The sequence below is a fragment of the Beta vulgaris genome, chromosome 2, assembly GCF_026745355.1.
Source record: "Beta vulgaris subsp. vulgaris cultivar EL10 chromosome 2, EL10.2, whole genome shotgun sequence".
Taxonomy (NCBI): domain Eukaryota; kingdom Viridiplantae; phylum Streptophyta; class Magnoliopsida; order Caryophyllales; family Amaranthaceae; genus Beta; species Beta vulgaris.
In genome coordinates, this window is record NC_079203.1 from 5749025 (window position 1) to 5767125 (window position 18101).

The window sequence follows — 18101 nt, forward strand, 5'->3', positions numbered from 1 at the left end:
TTCCTAAAGATCTTCCCACTTACTGTTCCTACAGATACCAAGGTAAATCAAGTTGTGTGGGGCATGGTGTGGGTAAAGTAGGAGAGAGAAAGAGGTTAAGATAAATAAACAAATAAAAAGGGGTTAAAGTAGGAGAGAGAAAGGGAGTAAAATTGAATTAATAATATAATGGTAGACCATATGATAGTGACATGAGAGGGTAAATAGGGAAATTTGTTTTGCCAAATAAGGAATAAAGCAAAAGAGGGAAGATATTTTGGAAACACCCTTAAACGGAAAGAGGGAAGATCTTTAGGAAACGGAGGGAGTAAACAATAAAAAGTACAAAATGAATTATGCCCATATCTTTATTGATTATTTTTTACAATTAGATAACAATCACCTATTAGCTACTTATTGAACACCTATGTACGAAAAACTAATACAATAAGCTAGTCAAACCAGCTAATACAATCAGCTATTAGCAATTAGCTAACATCTATTCGCTAATTGCCAGTTTTAAATAAAAGATTCATTTCCCCTAATTTTGTCGGAAAATTTTTAAGAAAATGATGACATGTATCCTCTTTAGTTTCAGCTTTAGTATATTGTAATAGACAATACTTCTTTTGTTTCTTAATACTTGCAATGTTTCCCTGTTCCTCTAAGTTAGTGTATCTATACGAGGACAACCCAGAGGAAATTCTCCTTACCATGGATTCTTGAAAGGGAAGCCAAAAAAAAGTAGGATTAGTGAAATTTTACGTACGTAAGGCTCATACTCAATACATAGCGGGTTTAGTCATTTCAAAATTCATGTCATGCATCACTGGTCACATAAAAAGTAAAATTGCCTACAAGTAATTTGGGATGATTTATTTTTGTAATACAAGATGAGAATTATTAAATTTGGGGTGTATAGAAGTGTCTTGGCATCAAGAAAAATCATCCACAGAAGACCTTTTAAACAACATGTAAATATAGAAATTAAAGTCAATATCTTTTAGATAACTCTTATATCTGCATATCCCACAATAACACCATAATTCATACCTTGTAAAATCCCAGCACAGTTACTGGTAGTATCTACAATTAGAGAAATTCCATATATACAGAAGTTTTGTATCTCACAATTATGTAGAATACTAATTATGTTGCTCAACATCCAAGTTTGTAACACTTAATGCCTGGACAAAGAGATACAAAAATCAAGTAAATGAAGAATAACTCCTAGACTTCCCTAGTTACATGAATATATAATCTTGATGATATTTGTTTTGCAACTAAATCCTAACAAAGAAAATGCTAAGTTCAGGGCCACCACTCCCATCTGGGTTCATCATGTAGTATGTCTCAGAATCTTTAGATCCAATGACACGCTCGAAAAACGAACGCATATAAGTAAGCTCACCATCTGGTGTCTCATTTCCATCACCACTAGGCAAAACACCAGCACCCATTGAAACAGCATGCAACATTTGCATAACACTCAAGTCATCATCAGTTGGTTCTCTTTTGATGCCATAACCAGTTTTCCTACCATTACAATACATTGTCCAAATGGGCTCTTCAATGAGCTTGGTTTTATCCGAGGGGTGCTTCTCACACTCCAAGGCAATCCTCACTAGACCTAAACCCATGTCTTGCAACAGCTTTCCTGTTGGGATGGCTAACTCTAGCAATAACATGGGGAGGCACCTAGGATTTTCTTGGATTGCCAAGTTTACTCTTGCTTTTCGATACCCAAAGAGTGTTCCGGTGATCCTAGTCCCACCATGAACATGCCCGTCATTGAGCCTGTTTGGCATTGGTATCCGGCAAGTAGGGCTTACGATAGGGAAAGACCTAAAGACAGATCGTACCCTTCTCAAAATTTTATTTGATTTAGACGGGTTTTTCCTCTGGGAGGGTGCTTGCAAGGATATTGGCGCACGAGGTGATGAAGACCCATTGCTCATAGGGGTTATGGCCCCAGTTTGAGGTGGTGAAGAGGGAGGATGAGGATGAGGATGAGGATGAGGAGGTGGAGATCGTCGTGGCGATGCAGGGGATTGTCGAAGGGGTCCGGGCATGGTGGTTGATTGTAATAAACCAAGAAACAATTAGTTGGTTTCAGGAGAAATATTAGGTGGTGGAAAGTAAGGAGACAAAAATGATTGGATCTATGACAATGTAGATAGTGTTTATACCAAGCAATTGGCTTTGAATGTTGTGGATTGCACGTTTGGTTCCGCAATGCTGACAATTTCTACAAGTAGACTCCCTCGCAGTCACTGCATCTTAGGAGAGAGTCTAATTATTCTGTTCATGCTGGCCTGCTCTTGAATGTTCAAAAATTTCAGAGACAAACACATTAATTATGTTAAGAAACTCAGACAAATATTCTTCTATTGCATTTTTCTAAACAAATATGCTGATATGAAAAGAAATAACAATAGTATTACTATTACTATACAAATATGCCGGGCATTTCTTTAAAGGTAGAGGTCAAACAAAAAAAAATTGTAATATAGACTCCACATCAATGTGCAAGTCACTTCACAAATTAAACCAAGACGTGCTTAGCAGTCAGACGTTGGTAAATTCCATCTTGGTAACAAGGCCTGCTCCACTAATATAGTTCATTATTAAGCCACTCTCTATTTTCTCTTTTCCATCACTTTCTTCCATGAGTTTTCTGAATGATAATCCTAACCTTTTAACAGAAAACTTGAAAAATGTACTGACCATAGATAGAGGTGGTAATGCCTCTAATATTCACCTTTGTGGCCAGTGTTCGATTCTTACCGGAGCAACCGGACTACGAGAGAGGGAATTAAGGTGGGGTTGGGGGGGGGGGGGGTTGTGTGTGTGTGCATGGCCTTGGCTTTCTATCCAGAATCAGACCTACATGTACCTACTATAAATATTATTTTTTTCAAAAGGTACAAAAGTCAAACAAAAATACACTGGTATTACAAAAATGTGGATTAAAGATGTACATATTTTTACACTACTATTGAATTCTGAAGAGCACATCTGCACACAAGCATACTTTAAGAAAGAGATGCATTTATTTGACATTGATCAGCATCGAATTTTTACAAAACCAACTACCTACTCAAATATGTTACAAAGTGTACAGGTGAAACCCAAGCATGGAGGAAACTGCAACTTTCAGAAGCATTTTCTGTGAGCAATGGAAGGCCCTGTTTCATCATAATCTGCCTTGGTCACATGCTGATTCTGAGGGAATACTACTTTGGCAAGAATTGCACCTCCAATCCATGCCGAATACTTGGTTAAGTTTTCAGGCATATACTCTGGCGGCTGTTGCGCAGGGCATCAAGAAGAAGAAAAAAAAGGAAGAAATTCAGTAGATAATATTTCGGCAAAGTGGCGGCAACTGGCAACAGTTAGTCATTGTTATACATCAGGAGGAAACAACTGGATTTTCCAAAAGGAAATTACAAAAGAACAGAAATGGACTCAACTTAGAGAACCAAACCCCAAAAGATATCAATCACATACATCATTAATAATAAAATCCCAGAAAAAATTAAACTACTATTGGTCACAGGCTCATAGCCAACTTGATTGCAGGCTAATTTGGACACTTAAAGGGGCTCATACAGCTCTCAAATCATCCAGATATATAATATCTCCCAACACATTTGATCTGAGCTCTGAACACGAATGCCCGGCACCTTTCCTAGAACATTTGATCTGAGCATCATCCAGTATTACTATTATTACTATTAGTTTACAACCGCCAAATATGTAATCTTTCTATGATGCTAGTGTTCCTTGCTTACACTCCATTTCTTTCTTATATAAAAGCATGTACAATATTCGAGGTGCAAAATGGACCCTAATCTACATTAATAAATATTATTAGAAAATAACATTATATAAGTACATATAACGTTAAAACTATATACGATTGAATCTAATGGTAATGAGTTTTTATGGGTGTGTTTGCATCAAAGGCTAGCTACTACAGAAACACTGAAGAAAGAGTCTTGTTTTGGAAGAAAATACAAAAGTACGATGGACAGAGGCCTAAAAGTCGTGAATTCAATTTGGGTTAAAAGGAACAATGTTTTTTTACAATCAACATCATAAACCTACGGAAGCTGTAACTCATGAATGATGATTAGAGAGCTAGATGAATTAACTAGAGGATACTCTGTAATGCTACGGACTTACACATGGAGCATTCTCCTCTCTGCACCTTTCCTAGAAGGTGAAAAAAGAGTGAGAGCCTGAGGCAGATAAAGGTCTGTAATCTAGAGTCAAGTACTACAACCTTGAGTAAGCTCTCTTCTGGTGAACTACGAAATGTTGAAGCATTATGCAACACAAGATCACATAGCAGCATGTCAGACTACTGGGTACCAGCCAGGCTTATATAAGATAAAGGTATCTTATAAAAAGCTTCTTGTGCTAGAGACCACAAAGACACAACAGAAATTACTTTTGTTTAAACAAGCCCTGTGATACTACTATAATTTGAATATGTGCATATACCTCTGAATCGGATCACCCAGAAAATCTTCATTGAATCACATCTCATTTTTCTGCTACTTCACATGTCAGTAAACCACTTTAGGACTAGCTATGTGAAGTTGCAGATAATTATATTTAGTACTATAACTTTTGCTACAATACTCTTTATATTATAATCTTTTACCATCTAACATTGCTTCAAATATGCTTTAAATTAGGATTTGCCTATCTATGACCATACAACCGCTAAAATATACTTCTATTTCCTATGTTTCTTTTTAAGTGCAACACTTTGACTTTTGCATTATTCACACATCTCACTTTGACTGTATTTTTCTTACTAATATGTAAAAAAAAAAAAAAAAAAAAAAAAAAAAAAACATGATCATATAACATGTTGGATTTGTTTTATTGAATATTTTCATAATATCAACTATTTATCACTTTTACAAATACATAATTAGAGATATAAATGGTCAAAGTTGTGCATTGGCAAGCGTGAAAGTCAAATTATTGCACTTATTTAGAAATTGAGGTTAGTATATATTTTAAAAATACAATAAAATAATTCTATCCTTCACTTTAACCATGCATTGGAGCAGATTAAATGAAGAAATTACAACAAGAGTACGACTACAATATTACAATAATCAGGAATTATAGTAGGAATAGTATTATAGTGCTATAACAATGACGAGTATGACGTATATGTATTGTTCATTTTTTGACCCGTGCATACCACAACTATAAAAACTAGTACCTCAGCAAAAAAGAAAAACAAAAGAAAGGAGAGGAAGAGAAGTACTTAGGGTTTCTGGCAATAGCTGATCAAATTATCGCTGAAAATGATTCTGTAACCTACATCTTCGAAACATAACCAAGGCCCATTTTCAGGATCATCACAACTTAGGTCTAGTGTAAAGTATAGTAAACGTATTATACCTTGAAGGTTCGATAAAAATAAATTTTATTCAATATGGCTCACGCAAACTGGTGCAGAAATGATATAATCTGCACCATGAGTCTCCAGAGCTTTAAAGGAAGAAAAGAACTGTGCAGTAAGAGAGAAATGATGCAACGAACACATTATTAAGCAAGACTTTGTTCAACAAGGTATTTCAGATAACTTTCCACATAAAGATATCAAGTTACTCTAAGCCTTTATCATCTTAGGGTGCTTTTGCAAAATCTGAGATTTGAGAAAGCAATCTTTAAAGGATTTAAAGTTCTTGTGCAATGACACCTATATTCTTGTCAGGAGACCTTCATAAGATTATTTGCCAGCATGAAGTTAGCTGCGCAAGAGAACCACACAACACTTAAGACACTGGTGACCATCATTTCAACCCTTTCACAAGCTTGCAGTCACCACCTGATATCATTGGCAGGGCATTAGATATAGAGTGGAGCCTAGGGGAGAGCAGGCAGGAACAGCCCCTAATGTAATTCAGTATATGTATGAATCATAGTTCGAAAATGCGGTTTCAGTCACGATAGCGGTAACGGTGATGGTGATGGTGATGCTGGAACAGGGATGATGTAGTTGTCGTACCTCCAAATCTCGGCTTAGACCATGAGATATACCTTGAACTCGCCTAAAACACGGTTTTTTTACACCTTTGCAATTCGGGTGGTCTCGGTTCGGTAGATTTGAAAACCTTTACGATACACGCGGCGATAAGATGTGGCCTTTATTTTGACACCATGGTATGAACAACATAAAAGAGGAATGAGTAGACAACCAGGGTTGTGGTTCTCAGTAAAAGTTTGTTTTGTCGAGTAGTATCCTAGGTCTAAGGTTGCGTTCTTTCTTTTCCAACTTCTCTAAGGTTAGTATTATCATGTTGAATGTAACCTTTGCCTGAGGATATTTGAGAATAAAGCATACATGTGCCTTACGATCCCCAACTTAAAGCTTCTACCAAATCCACACAGGATGGTAGTTGTATACTTGTATTGCATTTATTAATTCATCTCTACTATCTAAGAACACTGGCTTTCAGCAGATGTCCTGGGTGGAGTAGGCTTAAGAACCTCTTGAAATTTCTTCTATGTATAAAAGCAAGGATGTACACTTGTACAATATACCTGACGTTCAACCTCCCAGCTCTGACATAAACTATCTAAATATCCTAACCCATTATTAGGCGTTATTCAATCCACATTGCAAAGCATCAGTAACAAAGTCAAACATGGTTGTTACCTTAACCAAAGAAGGACGAATGGCCGAGCTACACAAGCTTGACTCTTTCTGGAATCTCTCTTCAAAACCTGCAGCAATAAAGAAAAGACAAGAATCTGAGAACTCACACCAGAAATTCAACAAAGAATTACAATTACAACCCAATCTCATTCACATAAAAACAAAACAAAAATGAGTGGCAATTATTTTTTCCTAAGTCAACTTCATATTTCCAAACAAGATTGAGCAAATTAACGAGGGTACCCACTTCTGAACCAACAGCCAGTTAGGAGCTGGCAGGTCTAGTCGCTCAGACCTGGAACAATTTCCTTCTATTTCTCCTAACTTGCATGTAAGAGACCAACCTGAAAGAAACGCAAGCAATCCAATGTGTTTCATGTGCAACCACACCAGTGCAAGAAATAAGGACAATGTCTCACCACTCTCAAGTCTCAATGCACAGGATACACAGATTATATAGAAATACACTTCTCAATTGAGGTTCAGGACTTGGGTTGATAATTACTCTCAACATAGAGAATAGTTACTCTCAACAATCTAAAAGATATTTATCCTTGATATGGCTTCTTCCTTAAAGAAGATGAACACTAACTTCCAGAATTTAGACAAGTTTGAGGGTGCGGGACATTGACGTTGGTAAAAGAAGATGCATTTCCTTTTGACAACAAGTCAACAACCAAGATCATATCGTTTTCTTCTTCGTATCTCAAAACCTTATTGTTCATATTGGGTCAAGAGATAACTTTTAGGAATTTGTATCCAATAAGTGCTTGGAAGAATTATGCAGTCACTCACTATACATCAATTCCACCTAGTTTGTAACAATGTACATACCAAGTATATATACACTTAGTTTGGTTAAGGTTCAGATGACTTGGTACGGATTTAAAGTCACCTAACTCATCCATGATATTCATTCATGAAATTACAAACATCCATCCTATGAGGACCACTCTGAGAAACTCCTGAAGTACAAAAACTAAAGAAGACTAGATTTCCAAATGCAGTCAGCTAGAGGAAAAAGGAGAAGTCAAAATTTCAGTAAGTGGTTCTGGAATTACAAGTTAAAGATCCCCAAAGGCCAACCATGATGACAGAATATTTCTAACACAGACTCTCCTATATATTTGAGCTGGGAAAGAACGAGACTCGCTAAATTATAACCACAACCAAAATTTAATTAAAGTCTCGAAAAGAAATAAAGGATCTTTTATTTTCTAAAATCAGATTTGTATTTAGTAATTATACTGATTTTGCTCAAAAGTTTCAAACTTTATACTTCCTCTATTTCTAAATACATGCAACATGTTGACTTTCAAATATGTCAATACATTAGTCTGACTATTAATGTTTAATTATTGATTAGTAAAACTTCTAAAAAACTTGAAAATTTGCAAATACATCTTCAGACTAATCTGATCCAACAATATATTATATGATAGCAATTGTATTTATATATTAGCTTTAAAATGGAGTCAAAGTTAGTACTTGAATAGTGCAAAATTTCCAGTGCTTCATGTATTTAAAATCAGAGGTAGTTTAGAAATTAATCGGCTACTTCATCTAAGAAATAAGATTATTATTTGGAGTTAAAAGTAGTATTCAGTTCACGAAACCAAATTTAATCTATGGGTGAAAACCCTGCATATCTTCAAAAGTAAGTTTTGAGCTTCGTAATATCCTTAGGGTGAAAGTACTTCAGGCATGAAGAGGTAAGTTCCATTACTTTTCAACTAAACCTAGGATGAGAATTTGATATCTAAAGATTATAATGCCCCAACATTTATCTAGCTTAGAAAATACTACAATTGATTTTACAAACAGAGGGAAAATGGGTTCTAGAGTCAATCAATAAATTAAAGAGAAACGCCTGAAAGGTAAATACAGCATTTTTTCACTTGCAAAATCCTGTTACAGTTTTTGTGTGCTTATTTGAATTTTGTATCATAGGGTGCCTTGGTGCTAGATCATGGGAAATTCACGGCGGGTAAGAGGGAGTTGCGTACACAGCCTTACTGCCGTTACCCTATGCCTCTAATATGGCTCAAATCTAGAGGGAATAAGAGGGAGTCACATAACGAATCTAACCCATGCAATTGGATTATAGCAAAAAGGTTCTTGGAGCCTTGCCCATAAAATAGCAAAGATGTTTCTGTTCAACCCTTGATCCAATTCCAAAAGCACATATAATTATGAGCCATTGCATTATGGCATTGACCATAACCCACATATAACATCAAATAGACATTTAATTCTTCACTCATTTGGGAACTATAATTTGCTAAAAATTACGGAACGTGTGGAATATAATATTTTTAAGTGCAAAGTTGCAAAAGAAAATTCATTGACTTGTGATAAATTTTTTAGAAGTATTAAGAACCAATAACCACAAAACTTGTTGGAGCCATGGGTTAGTTGCTAATCAAGATGGTGGTCAGTTGCACCTTGCAACAGTCAATTAGAAGTTTGGAACTGACCGGTGACCACAGCAGAAAAAATGGACCACCAGTGTCAAACTAGGGAAGAGATCTGTGTATGCTTCTCATCTTATACATTTCACAAGTCAAAAGCATTCCTTGCATTCCAGACTCCAGAAAATACAGAAGCTGAAAATTACTGGTACTCACCAGTCATGCAGGATGTGCCACCACAAAGCACTGTGTTTTCCAGAAGCTGACGATGATTCTCAGATGACACAGTGGAGATACTATGTACCAGCTGCTCAACAATTCCATGGTCTTCCAAACCCAAGATAGAAGGCTGAAATAATGCCTCCCCAACAAGGTATCTTTCTCTTCCTATTGTAATGACCTGATCACAAACAGATAAGGTCTAATTATGCTTTTAGCAACATATCATTCAAGTATGTAGTAAGTGGATTAGGTGAATTACATATTAGTTGTGCCATCCACTTCAAAGAATATAAGGAAATCAATCAACTAGATAAGCATGATATGCAACCTCAAAATTCCTAGGTATGAAGTAAAACAAGGTTAAAGGAAACTGAAGATACATTTTCTCAAATGTCCAGGAACAAGGAAAAGGCAAAAAGCATCCATTTTTGTCAATGACTACATCATCCATTTTCTTTGGGAGAAAAAGAGGTTCTTAATGGCCTTAAATGTGATTAAAATGAGATCAGGTCGAACTCAAAGGGATAGATCAAAAGACTCTCAGATATCATTGTTAAGAAGACCCCAAAGCATCCAGCAAAGTTGAACCACACAAAAACAAAGAAGAATGTCAGCAATGCTTCCAGGGAGGAATGGGAACCTTGAAGTTGTTGCAGCAAGAGAAAGTCATCTCCTCACCAACTCCTCAATAAAAAGGGAACAGCTGGAAGAAAAATGAAAAAGACAATGAGTACTGGTGCTTGCGATCCATGTTAGGTACTTGTGTCGGAAACAGGTATGTGAACCAATTGTTCGACTTGGCTACTTTATGAAAAGTTCCCGACCTTCCCATAACTGTAGCCTGAAATGAAGTGTCGAAGTGTCCATACTCGTGTCAAATGAAGAGGTCGAGTAACATAGCTTGTGATACAATGACAATAACCAGCACCTAACTAAGCCTGCACTCTGCAAGGAGGTGGCTAGATTTGAAGTAGAAAATTGGAGTCATGCTTAGAGCCTAAATTGTGCATGAAGATCAACAAAGAACACACAGGAGGCACATGTGTGCACAAGATTGACCTACTATCTCTTTCTTCTTCTCTGTTCAAACTTCATAGGCTTCATAGGTTCAAGAGTTAGCAACTAAGTATGGTCACTGACATGGGATAGGATGTCAATTCTACCAGCCATTAGATTACTTAGCAGAGAGCAAAGGACAAAAACTAGTAGAATCTTTGTGATATCTTTAGCTCTTTGGCATGCAAACAGTAACAAATAAACAGAGCATGGATGAGGATGCTCTAAGCAATGGGATCCCCTTACAACGTCACTACTCTCTAGTGCTAAACAGAGCCTCAAATGCGATCAGGTCAATTTGCCATGCTAGAATCATGAATAAGACAAGCCATTTGCCTCATAACTCAACACTTTGAAATGCACCTTTTACTACACTTATCCCTAACCTCTCATCAGTAACTTGCAAGCAGTGGTGGAGGTAGGCTTGGTCATGGTTGGTCGTGTGACCAACAATAATAAAAAAAAAAAAATCGATGTCTGCTTTAACGTGTCTCTTCAGTCTTCCCGACAATACAAAGTTTGAAACCCTCACTCCTTCATTCCTCAGGCCTCAGGTTCTCTCTCTCTCCCTCGCCACAGCCCAGCCGGTCACGGCCTATCCCAGCGGAATCTCCCGTCACTGTGCATACTCATTGTGCTTCGCAAATGGCACTTGCCAACTTTGTACTCGCCAACAAACGGAACCCTCAGACACGGCACAACACGTCACCACTGGTCCACCGCGCTACTCCCGAAGGGCCAGCAGCCTGGCCAGACTTCTTCAGTTCCCCTCTAGTCTCTCCCTCAACCCTCAATTCCAAATCAGATTTTGAGGTAACCTAATTTAAATTAGAAGTCACTTTTTCTTGCTGATTGGTTGTTTTTGAGCAGTTGATTGTGTATTTGTGTTGTTCATTCGTTTAATTTACTGTTTAGGGAATTTATCATTTTTCAATTGGATTAACAAATGGGAAAATTTTTCAAGTTCTCATCTGCCACTTTGGTGTTAGTTTTAGTTGGATTAATTGACACTTTGGTATACTTTTCATTTATGAAACATACAATGTGAAAATTGAGGTTTTTAAAAAAGTTGCAAATTGATATGAATGAATTAAAATTGCAGAAATTTGGTTTAGAGAGCAACTAGCAAGTTATTCGATATGAAATCTGATTGAATGATTAATAGTTATCGTTTATCAAATATCATAATTTGAAAATTGACTTGTTTCTTTGCTAAGAGAAACTCCACTCTGAATCCTCCTCCACCTCGATATCGAAACATGAAAACCTGCCGAGAACAACTGTAATATTTTCTTAGTACTATATGTTTGTAATATGAATATTTATTGCTTTTAAAATGGAACTACCATGAAGGTTTTATTTAATGTATTGATCATTGGTTAAATTATGGATTTACGGTGGTGTGACCAACCATTCGCAAATTCCTGAATTTGCCACTGCTTGCAAGACACTAGACTCTTCCAAGATCTTGATCTGGAACCTTCTATCGAGGCAAGAAAATAATCATATGACTTCCCTGGATATGAAGTCAACCGCTATTTAAGAAGATAAGCCACCTCTACAATGTTATTTAATACTCTCTCCAACCATAATATAGAGCTTGTATAATTGTATTCCTTTTTGGGTGTCCCAAAAGTTGTTCTTGTTTTAAATATTTCTACTTTTAACTGTTTAGGCTGGAATCTGTGAAATCTTAAGGTTGTAATTCTATTGGTTGTTTGATGTAATCCTATTCGTTAGTTTTGGTTTGTTTAGATTGATACAATCTGTTGTTCCTCCCTATGTTGAATATTAGTAAACATTACATGCTGATTGTTGCTTTCAATATAGTTTTGGTTTTTTTAGCCATAGATCTAATTTTTTTTATAAAAAATAAAATGACGATTAGCTTTCTGATACAAGTTCATCATCAAATAATACAAATGATAACATTTTTCACTTTTCTTAATTCCTGTGAAAGATGAGGAACAATCACTGTACTATGGGACGTAGGGAGTAGCATGTAAAGGTGAATTGAGAACGAAAAAACCAACATGATCATCTTCAACCATTTTGAAATTTTGACAGACTGGAATTGTAGTTATGCAACATAACTCAGAAAGAATTAAGGCTGGTGTCTGAACTCTGAAGTCTTACTACAGGAATATTATCTAAAACTTAGAGCTGGCAACCGATATTTTTGTTACAAGGCAATTGGTAGGAGAAGAATTCTCACAGGTCCCAAGAATTTACGTTTGTTTGAGGTCCTATCAGGAGGACAGCTTGTCCTCTGATGGTACAATTTTCACCTTTGTCAAGACTCTTCATCTAGTAAAATTTCAGTTTCTTCACTAGAAAAGGAGAAAAGGTTGTACTTGAACTACAGTTTAAACAGAAATTTGACAGGAGCAACATTGCATGCACGGTGCACCTGAACCTCCCTAAATTATGCCAAAAGCACACAGTCACGGGGTGCAGCTATTATAATCTAAATGAAATCTTTCACTCTAGCAGTTCTCTGTTCATTTTTTGGGTTTTTGATATATATGTATATCCCTTAATACAAATTATAATATTCGCTAACATTGTGATGCCTAGGTGCCTAGCAGTAAGCACTCTGGAGATATTGCACTGCTGAAAAGTTGCAGATCCCCAGAGAATGGATCTTCAATCAAAAGATAGAATATAAACTACAGGTGGTCAATTAATAAAATACCTGGCCATCAGGAAGTGTATGTTGTTCTTTCTGACAGTTGCGTAATAGCTTCTCATAAGCAAGTTCATCGTCAGCACAACAGGAATACTTCTCTTTTAATCTCTCAACATCAGACAATTTCAGATTTACGTCTGAATTTGATTTTCCAAGTTCCTGAGCAAGGAATTCCGTCAAATCAATACCTCCTACCTCAAATCTCCTAGAAGCAATATGATGAACCGCACCTTCAATGACTGGTGCAATATCTACAAGTGATAGAAGGGTTAAGTAACACAGTTTATCAGTATTAACGCACCTTGAATAATAAATTTAACATTTAATATACACGATAAAAACACTCCATGAAAAAAGATTTAGATGCTTTAATGGCAGAAAATTCCAATGGCAGACCAACATTTTCAATCTGCATTCTAAATAAGCAAAAGATTGGCAGAACATAGTGGTTACTGGTTACCCATTAATGGAAAATTCTGAAATAAGTAATTTATCCAGCTTCAACTCTGTTAGGACTCTTAAGAAAATGTGATTAGCACCAGAACAACTATAGTTTGTTAGTATATCTGAACAACCCAAAAGTTTTCTGTTTAACTTCCAAACCTTAAAGTTATTAGTTATTACTGCATTTTTTGGAAACAACCTCTCATTCCGAGTCAACTGATTAGGGAAAGGCTGAGATATGAGCCAATAATAAGCCAATAATAACTTAATAAGCATGATGTGATCAAAGTTTGTTCTTGCAGATCAGATAGAAGGGATCTTCACCAGAGAAATAGCTTGAAAAGTAAAAACAATAGAGTTTGACACTATGTAACCAATATCTTTTCCCAGGTGTACATTATACCCGTCACTAAGCTAGGATGATGCTCCAGATAGGCAACAAAATCAATTGAATCATGAACAAGCATCTATAATGACGGCTAAAAGCAGACCAGAAGTAGTTCTACGCATTCACAAAGACATTCAAATGCATTTGGCTCCATCCTGAGGTGTTTGAGGAAGATTTTAGCGGTTTGAACCGTGGGGCAGGGACGGCGACAATATATTTCACAAGAAAACCTAAGCAAAAACGAAAAGGAAAAAGAAACACACTGAAGCATCAGTTCCTCTTGTCTCATTCACAGACCTATCTTCCCATGACCAACATCAACTGTGCAGCCAGAAATACGCCCTACAGCATATAGTGACAGTACTCCTTGTTCTGCTGCATAAAATCCCGAGACGTTAAAAGTTTCAAACAGTAACTGGACCAATTGCTCTCGTAGGGCCTGCAATTGTTCAAAGCATATATCAGTACACGGGATCAATGATCTGACTCAAGATTTGGGCAATGGTTGTCCATATGTCCAAATTTTGATAGAGCAACATGCTTGTCAATGAGAAAATTTACAGATTTACTAGACTTGCAAGATATTAGCTTTCATTCCCTGGTTAATACTCAATATTACATAAATACAAAATATATATACAGTAACGAAGCCAGCTTCAAAACTAGCAACATTCAGGAGGGAGCTTCTAGGTTCAAATACGTATCAGGAGCACATTCCATCAACTCCTCTTTCATACACATATAAACTGATATCGCATCAAGTCATTAATCAAAGTGTATGAGCATGGGTTTCTTGTTGCTCTTTGAGCTACATTGGATTGAAGGTATCAAGTCTGAGATCTCAAATGTCAAGGGAAATAATGTCTTTATTCAAGTTTTCCTGGCCTTGAGCTAAACATACAGACACTATCATTAGAATCTTTGATGATATGCTGATTGCTGACGATGTTGAGCCCTCTGAAATTTTACCTGAGAAGTGTGACTATTCTTGAAAAAAATTATCAACTGCACATGAAAACTGTGGGAGACAAAAGCTGCTCAACTAGCTGTTTTGCAAAAAGCCATTATGTGACATGTTACATGTGTTTTTGAAATCACATCATGACATCTGAAATAAATCGTTATGTTATTTCATTGGTGCTGCTAATCCATTAATCAAAAATCCCTTGACATTCACATGCAAGAAACTCAAAATCTATTGATGATCAAACTATTAATTTCAGCTCAATTATCTATATCGTATTCTTGACACTTCAAATGGGGCCAGACAGTTCGACGCCAAGTGCAATACAACACCTGCAAGATTTCCCTTCCACCAACACCATGATTACCAACGCGATTGAGACGTTTCAAAATGATTGGATCAAGTCATGAAGTGATTAAACCACAGCTAGCTTATATAATAGTCAAATTCGTCGCATGTTGAAATCTTCGCTAAGACAATGGAAGGTGACGTATGTACAGCTGACGAGAGTGAGGGGTGGAGCTGCAAACATAAAAAATAAAAATAAAAAGAATGAGAGAATTTATGCGATATACTAAGTGAATCCTTGAGTGGGATAATTCTGAGGGATTTCTTATATCATGGGATAAAGAGAAGCTTTTAGGGCTTAAGAATTTCTTTATCATCGGCAGGAGCATTCATCTCTCTCACTTCATCACTCATAAGGAATGCATCGATGTAGCCTCTGTCTGCAAAAAGTTCTGGGTGCTTACCGGAATGGCTGCTAAGAAGATAAGCTGCAAGAGCGAACTTCCCGCTGCCCTGCAGACTACTCCATAACTAATCTAACCACATGGGGAGGGACTCGGCCACAAGAAAACAGGCAGAGTGGCAGGGCAATGGTATTAGACGTCAAGGAGAGAGAAGTGAGTGGGTCTCGATGAGAGCCCATGCGAGTCTCGGTTCGGGGAACTCGTTTCATGTCAGCCTATTCGTGCCCTTGGGAACTTGGGTCGATGTGCCTTACACCATAATTAGCTATAAATCCATGGAACTAGCTCAGTAGCTCACTACTTGCCTTAGTTGAGATTGATGCATATCCCAGAAGCAATTAGTTCCCATAAGAAACAACATTTTTTAAGAACAAAAAGTGAGAGAGAGAAGAGAGTTTAAAATCCTTTGACCTTTGGAGTTAAAAGTGGATCTGCAAATAAAATCTGCCCTTCGTTTCCCATTTCCCATCCAAGGCCAGTATATAGAACATGATGCAATAAATCCTCCATGGCATCCCAATTTCTAATAAAGCCACGCACAATGGGATCAACTGCTACATCCACAACTGGTGAAGCATTTACAGTTGTACCATCCTCCAAGACTTTTTTCATCTGGGTAGGAATTACCTGAATATAGAATTCGATAACACCAGTTACGCTAGTTGGCATTAAAATGGAAATCAGAGTAAAGAAAACTAATAGACATTGCATAAATGGAAAATCACCATGCTACTTTCGTAGTCTATTCAGTCGAAAAAAAAGGAAGTACTTCTCCATCTTAACATAAATGCAAAACTTGCTATTTTCGGAAGTTTCAAACTAATTGCAACATTTCAGTTCTCTCTATTTCTCCCTTCATCACATGGATCCCTCATTCTATTCATCTCTCTCCTTAGTTCTTGTGCCTCCCTCTTGGCCCTTACACTGAATTTCAAAATGGGAGGAGGTATTTATAAGTCCTGTCTAATATACTAGTTTGACCTTCTCTTGTTACTTCGAACAGTCATTCATGATTATCATAGGTGAAAAAACACTCCCTCCATCCAAAATAAAGTGTCTCAAGTTACTTGCAGTGTATCTTTACCCCCAAATACTGTACTTACTAAGCATTAAATATAAAAAGTTTCCAGTTCTTGCCAATATCAACCCTGGAATCATTAGTATATCCACATCAATATCAAAGCAAGCTAATTTACCATGAAGGTTCAAGTTAATAATCTTCTTATGATTTTTAGCCTTTTTAATTAGTAAACCAATAATAGTATGCTATAAGACAGTCTTACAATGAAATTAGAGTAACTTCATCTCATTTTTTGTCATAAAAGGGACACTTTTCAAGTTAAAGGAATCACCTTTCAAGTTAAAACAGTCACTTTTTAAGTTAAAGAGGTCACCTTTCAAGTTAATACGATCACTTTGAGACAAGGGGTTACGTCTTACCGACCCCTCTTACCATAGACTATGGTATGGTAAGGTGGTCTTATATGAGACTTTCTAAACCATTATTACATGCAAACTTAGTTACACGGACTCTTCAATTCACCTCAAGTACCCATGTCGAATCCTTGACACTCGGAGGTGGACCCGGACACTTGGACACTTCATTTTGGGCCAAAATCATTGAAAATTTTCATAGAATAGCAGAGTCAGACCCAAGTTCAATAATCTATGTACAAAACAGAAGATTTCATCCATCTTCACTGAAACACCATAAACTCTTACAAGGATGAAGTTGACAAAGTTGAATTATCTATCAGAGTAACCAACAACCCCATAAAAAAAAAATAAAAAATAAAAATAAAAAAAAACTAAAGGTAAACAAGTACAGTATAGATTAACATAAATCAACATAACTAATATAAATTTACAGCACAATTTCAACATGCAACTAGAAAAATCAACAGACAAATAGATAGAATCTTATCCATGAAAAAGAAAATAAAAGACGGAGTAAAATAAAAACAAAGAAGAATATAATTGGCATTTCTCAGAAAATAAAATAAAAAAAAATGAAGAGAAAAATAGAAATAGAAGAGGAAGTAGAAAGTACGAGAGGTGGGGATTGATCAGGAATAGCGAAGCCAGCTTTGAGAAGACTGGAACCAGCATCAACTACCACTGCCTCCATTAAATTTGATTATCAAAGCTTGCTTTTTTTTGCTGAATTTTCAGAGGATATTATTTGAGTGTTTACATTTTAAAGCTTAAAACCCCGCAAGCGGGGACCATATTATTTGAATTAAGTTATTAGTTAGTACTCATTTTATACTCTCTTCTCATCTAATCCAACCGCGGGTGTTTCTTATGTTGTATGCCTGTATGGGATTCAGAGTTTGGGAATAGATATTGCCGATTGGGATGACGTTATAGACTTTGGCTATGTTCAGTTTACCTTATTTTTGCATATTTCAAATCAGATCAGATCAAATCATGCTTATATTTAAATATTATTATTATTATTAAATATTATCCATTACATATTAGTAAAAAGTTATAATAATTGAA

General features: G+C 36.4%; 2 protein-coding genes across 7 annotated transcripts; both read right to left on the bottom strand.

The window, feature by feature from the left end:
- Nucleotides 1–1012: 1012 nt before the first annotated feature.
- LOC104887573 (protein MIZU-KUSSEI 1) lies at nucleotides 1013–2792 on the bottom strand. Its single transcript, XM_010672233.4, has one exon. It carries the CDS (start codon nucleotides 2049–2051, stop codon nucleotides 1263–1265), a length of 789 nt encoding a protein of 262 aa, XP_010670535.2. The 5' UTR covers nucleotides 2052–2792; the 3' UTR covers nucleotides 1013–1262.
- A 124-nt stretch (nucleotides 2793–2916) lies between these two features.
- Nucleotides 2917–17895, bottom strand: LOC104887572 (actin-related protein 7). 6 transcript variants are annotated; one of them, XR_007270918.2, is made up of 9 exons: nucleotides 17647–17894; nucleotides 16008–16223; nucleotides 14178–14319; nucleotides 13055–13299; nucleotides 9298–9502; nucleotides 6918–7014; nucleotides 6671–6738; nucleotides 5273–5331; nucleotides 3194–3288 (listed from the first exon to the last, which is right to left on the bottom strand). XR_007270918.2 is itself a non-coding variant. In XM_048638237.2 (7 exons), the coding sequence occupies exons 1-7, from the start codon at nucleotides 17722–17724 to the stop codon at nucleotides 3136–3138; spliced, it is 1107 nt and encodes a 368-aa protein (XP_048494194.1). In that variant the 5' UTR covers nucleotides 17725–17889; the 3' UTR covers nucleotides 2917–3135. The 6 variants fall into 6 exon arrangements, 3 of the variants coding, with proteins under 3 accessions (XP_048494194.1, XP_010670533.1, XP_048494196.1); XR_007270917.2 differs by lacking the exon at nucleotides 5273–5331; XR_007270919.2 differs by lacking the exon at nucleotides 6918–7014 and having other exon boundaries at nucleotides 17647–17892.
- Between the last annotated feature and the right edge of the window lie 206 nt (nucleotides 17896–18101).

Bases quoted from the DNA above. Each gene is read 5' to 3' on its own strand.
- LOC104887572 (XM_048638237.2), bottom strand. From the start codon at position 17,724: ATGGAGGCAGTGGTAGTTGATGCTGGTTCCAGTCTTCTCAAAGCTGGC. The intron at 14,320-16,007 runs GTCAAAGGATTT...GAACAATTGCAG, and splicing joins ATCCACTTTTAACTCCAAAG to GCCCTACGAGAGCAATTGGT. The intron at 9,503-13,054 runs GTATTTTATTAA...AAGCATAATTAG, and splicing joins ATACACTTCCTGATGGCCAG to ACCTTATCTGTTTGTGATCA.
- LOC104887573 (XM_010672233.4), bottom strand. From the start codon at position 2,051: ATGCCCGGACCCCTTCGACAATCCCCTGCATCGCCACGACGATCTCCA.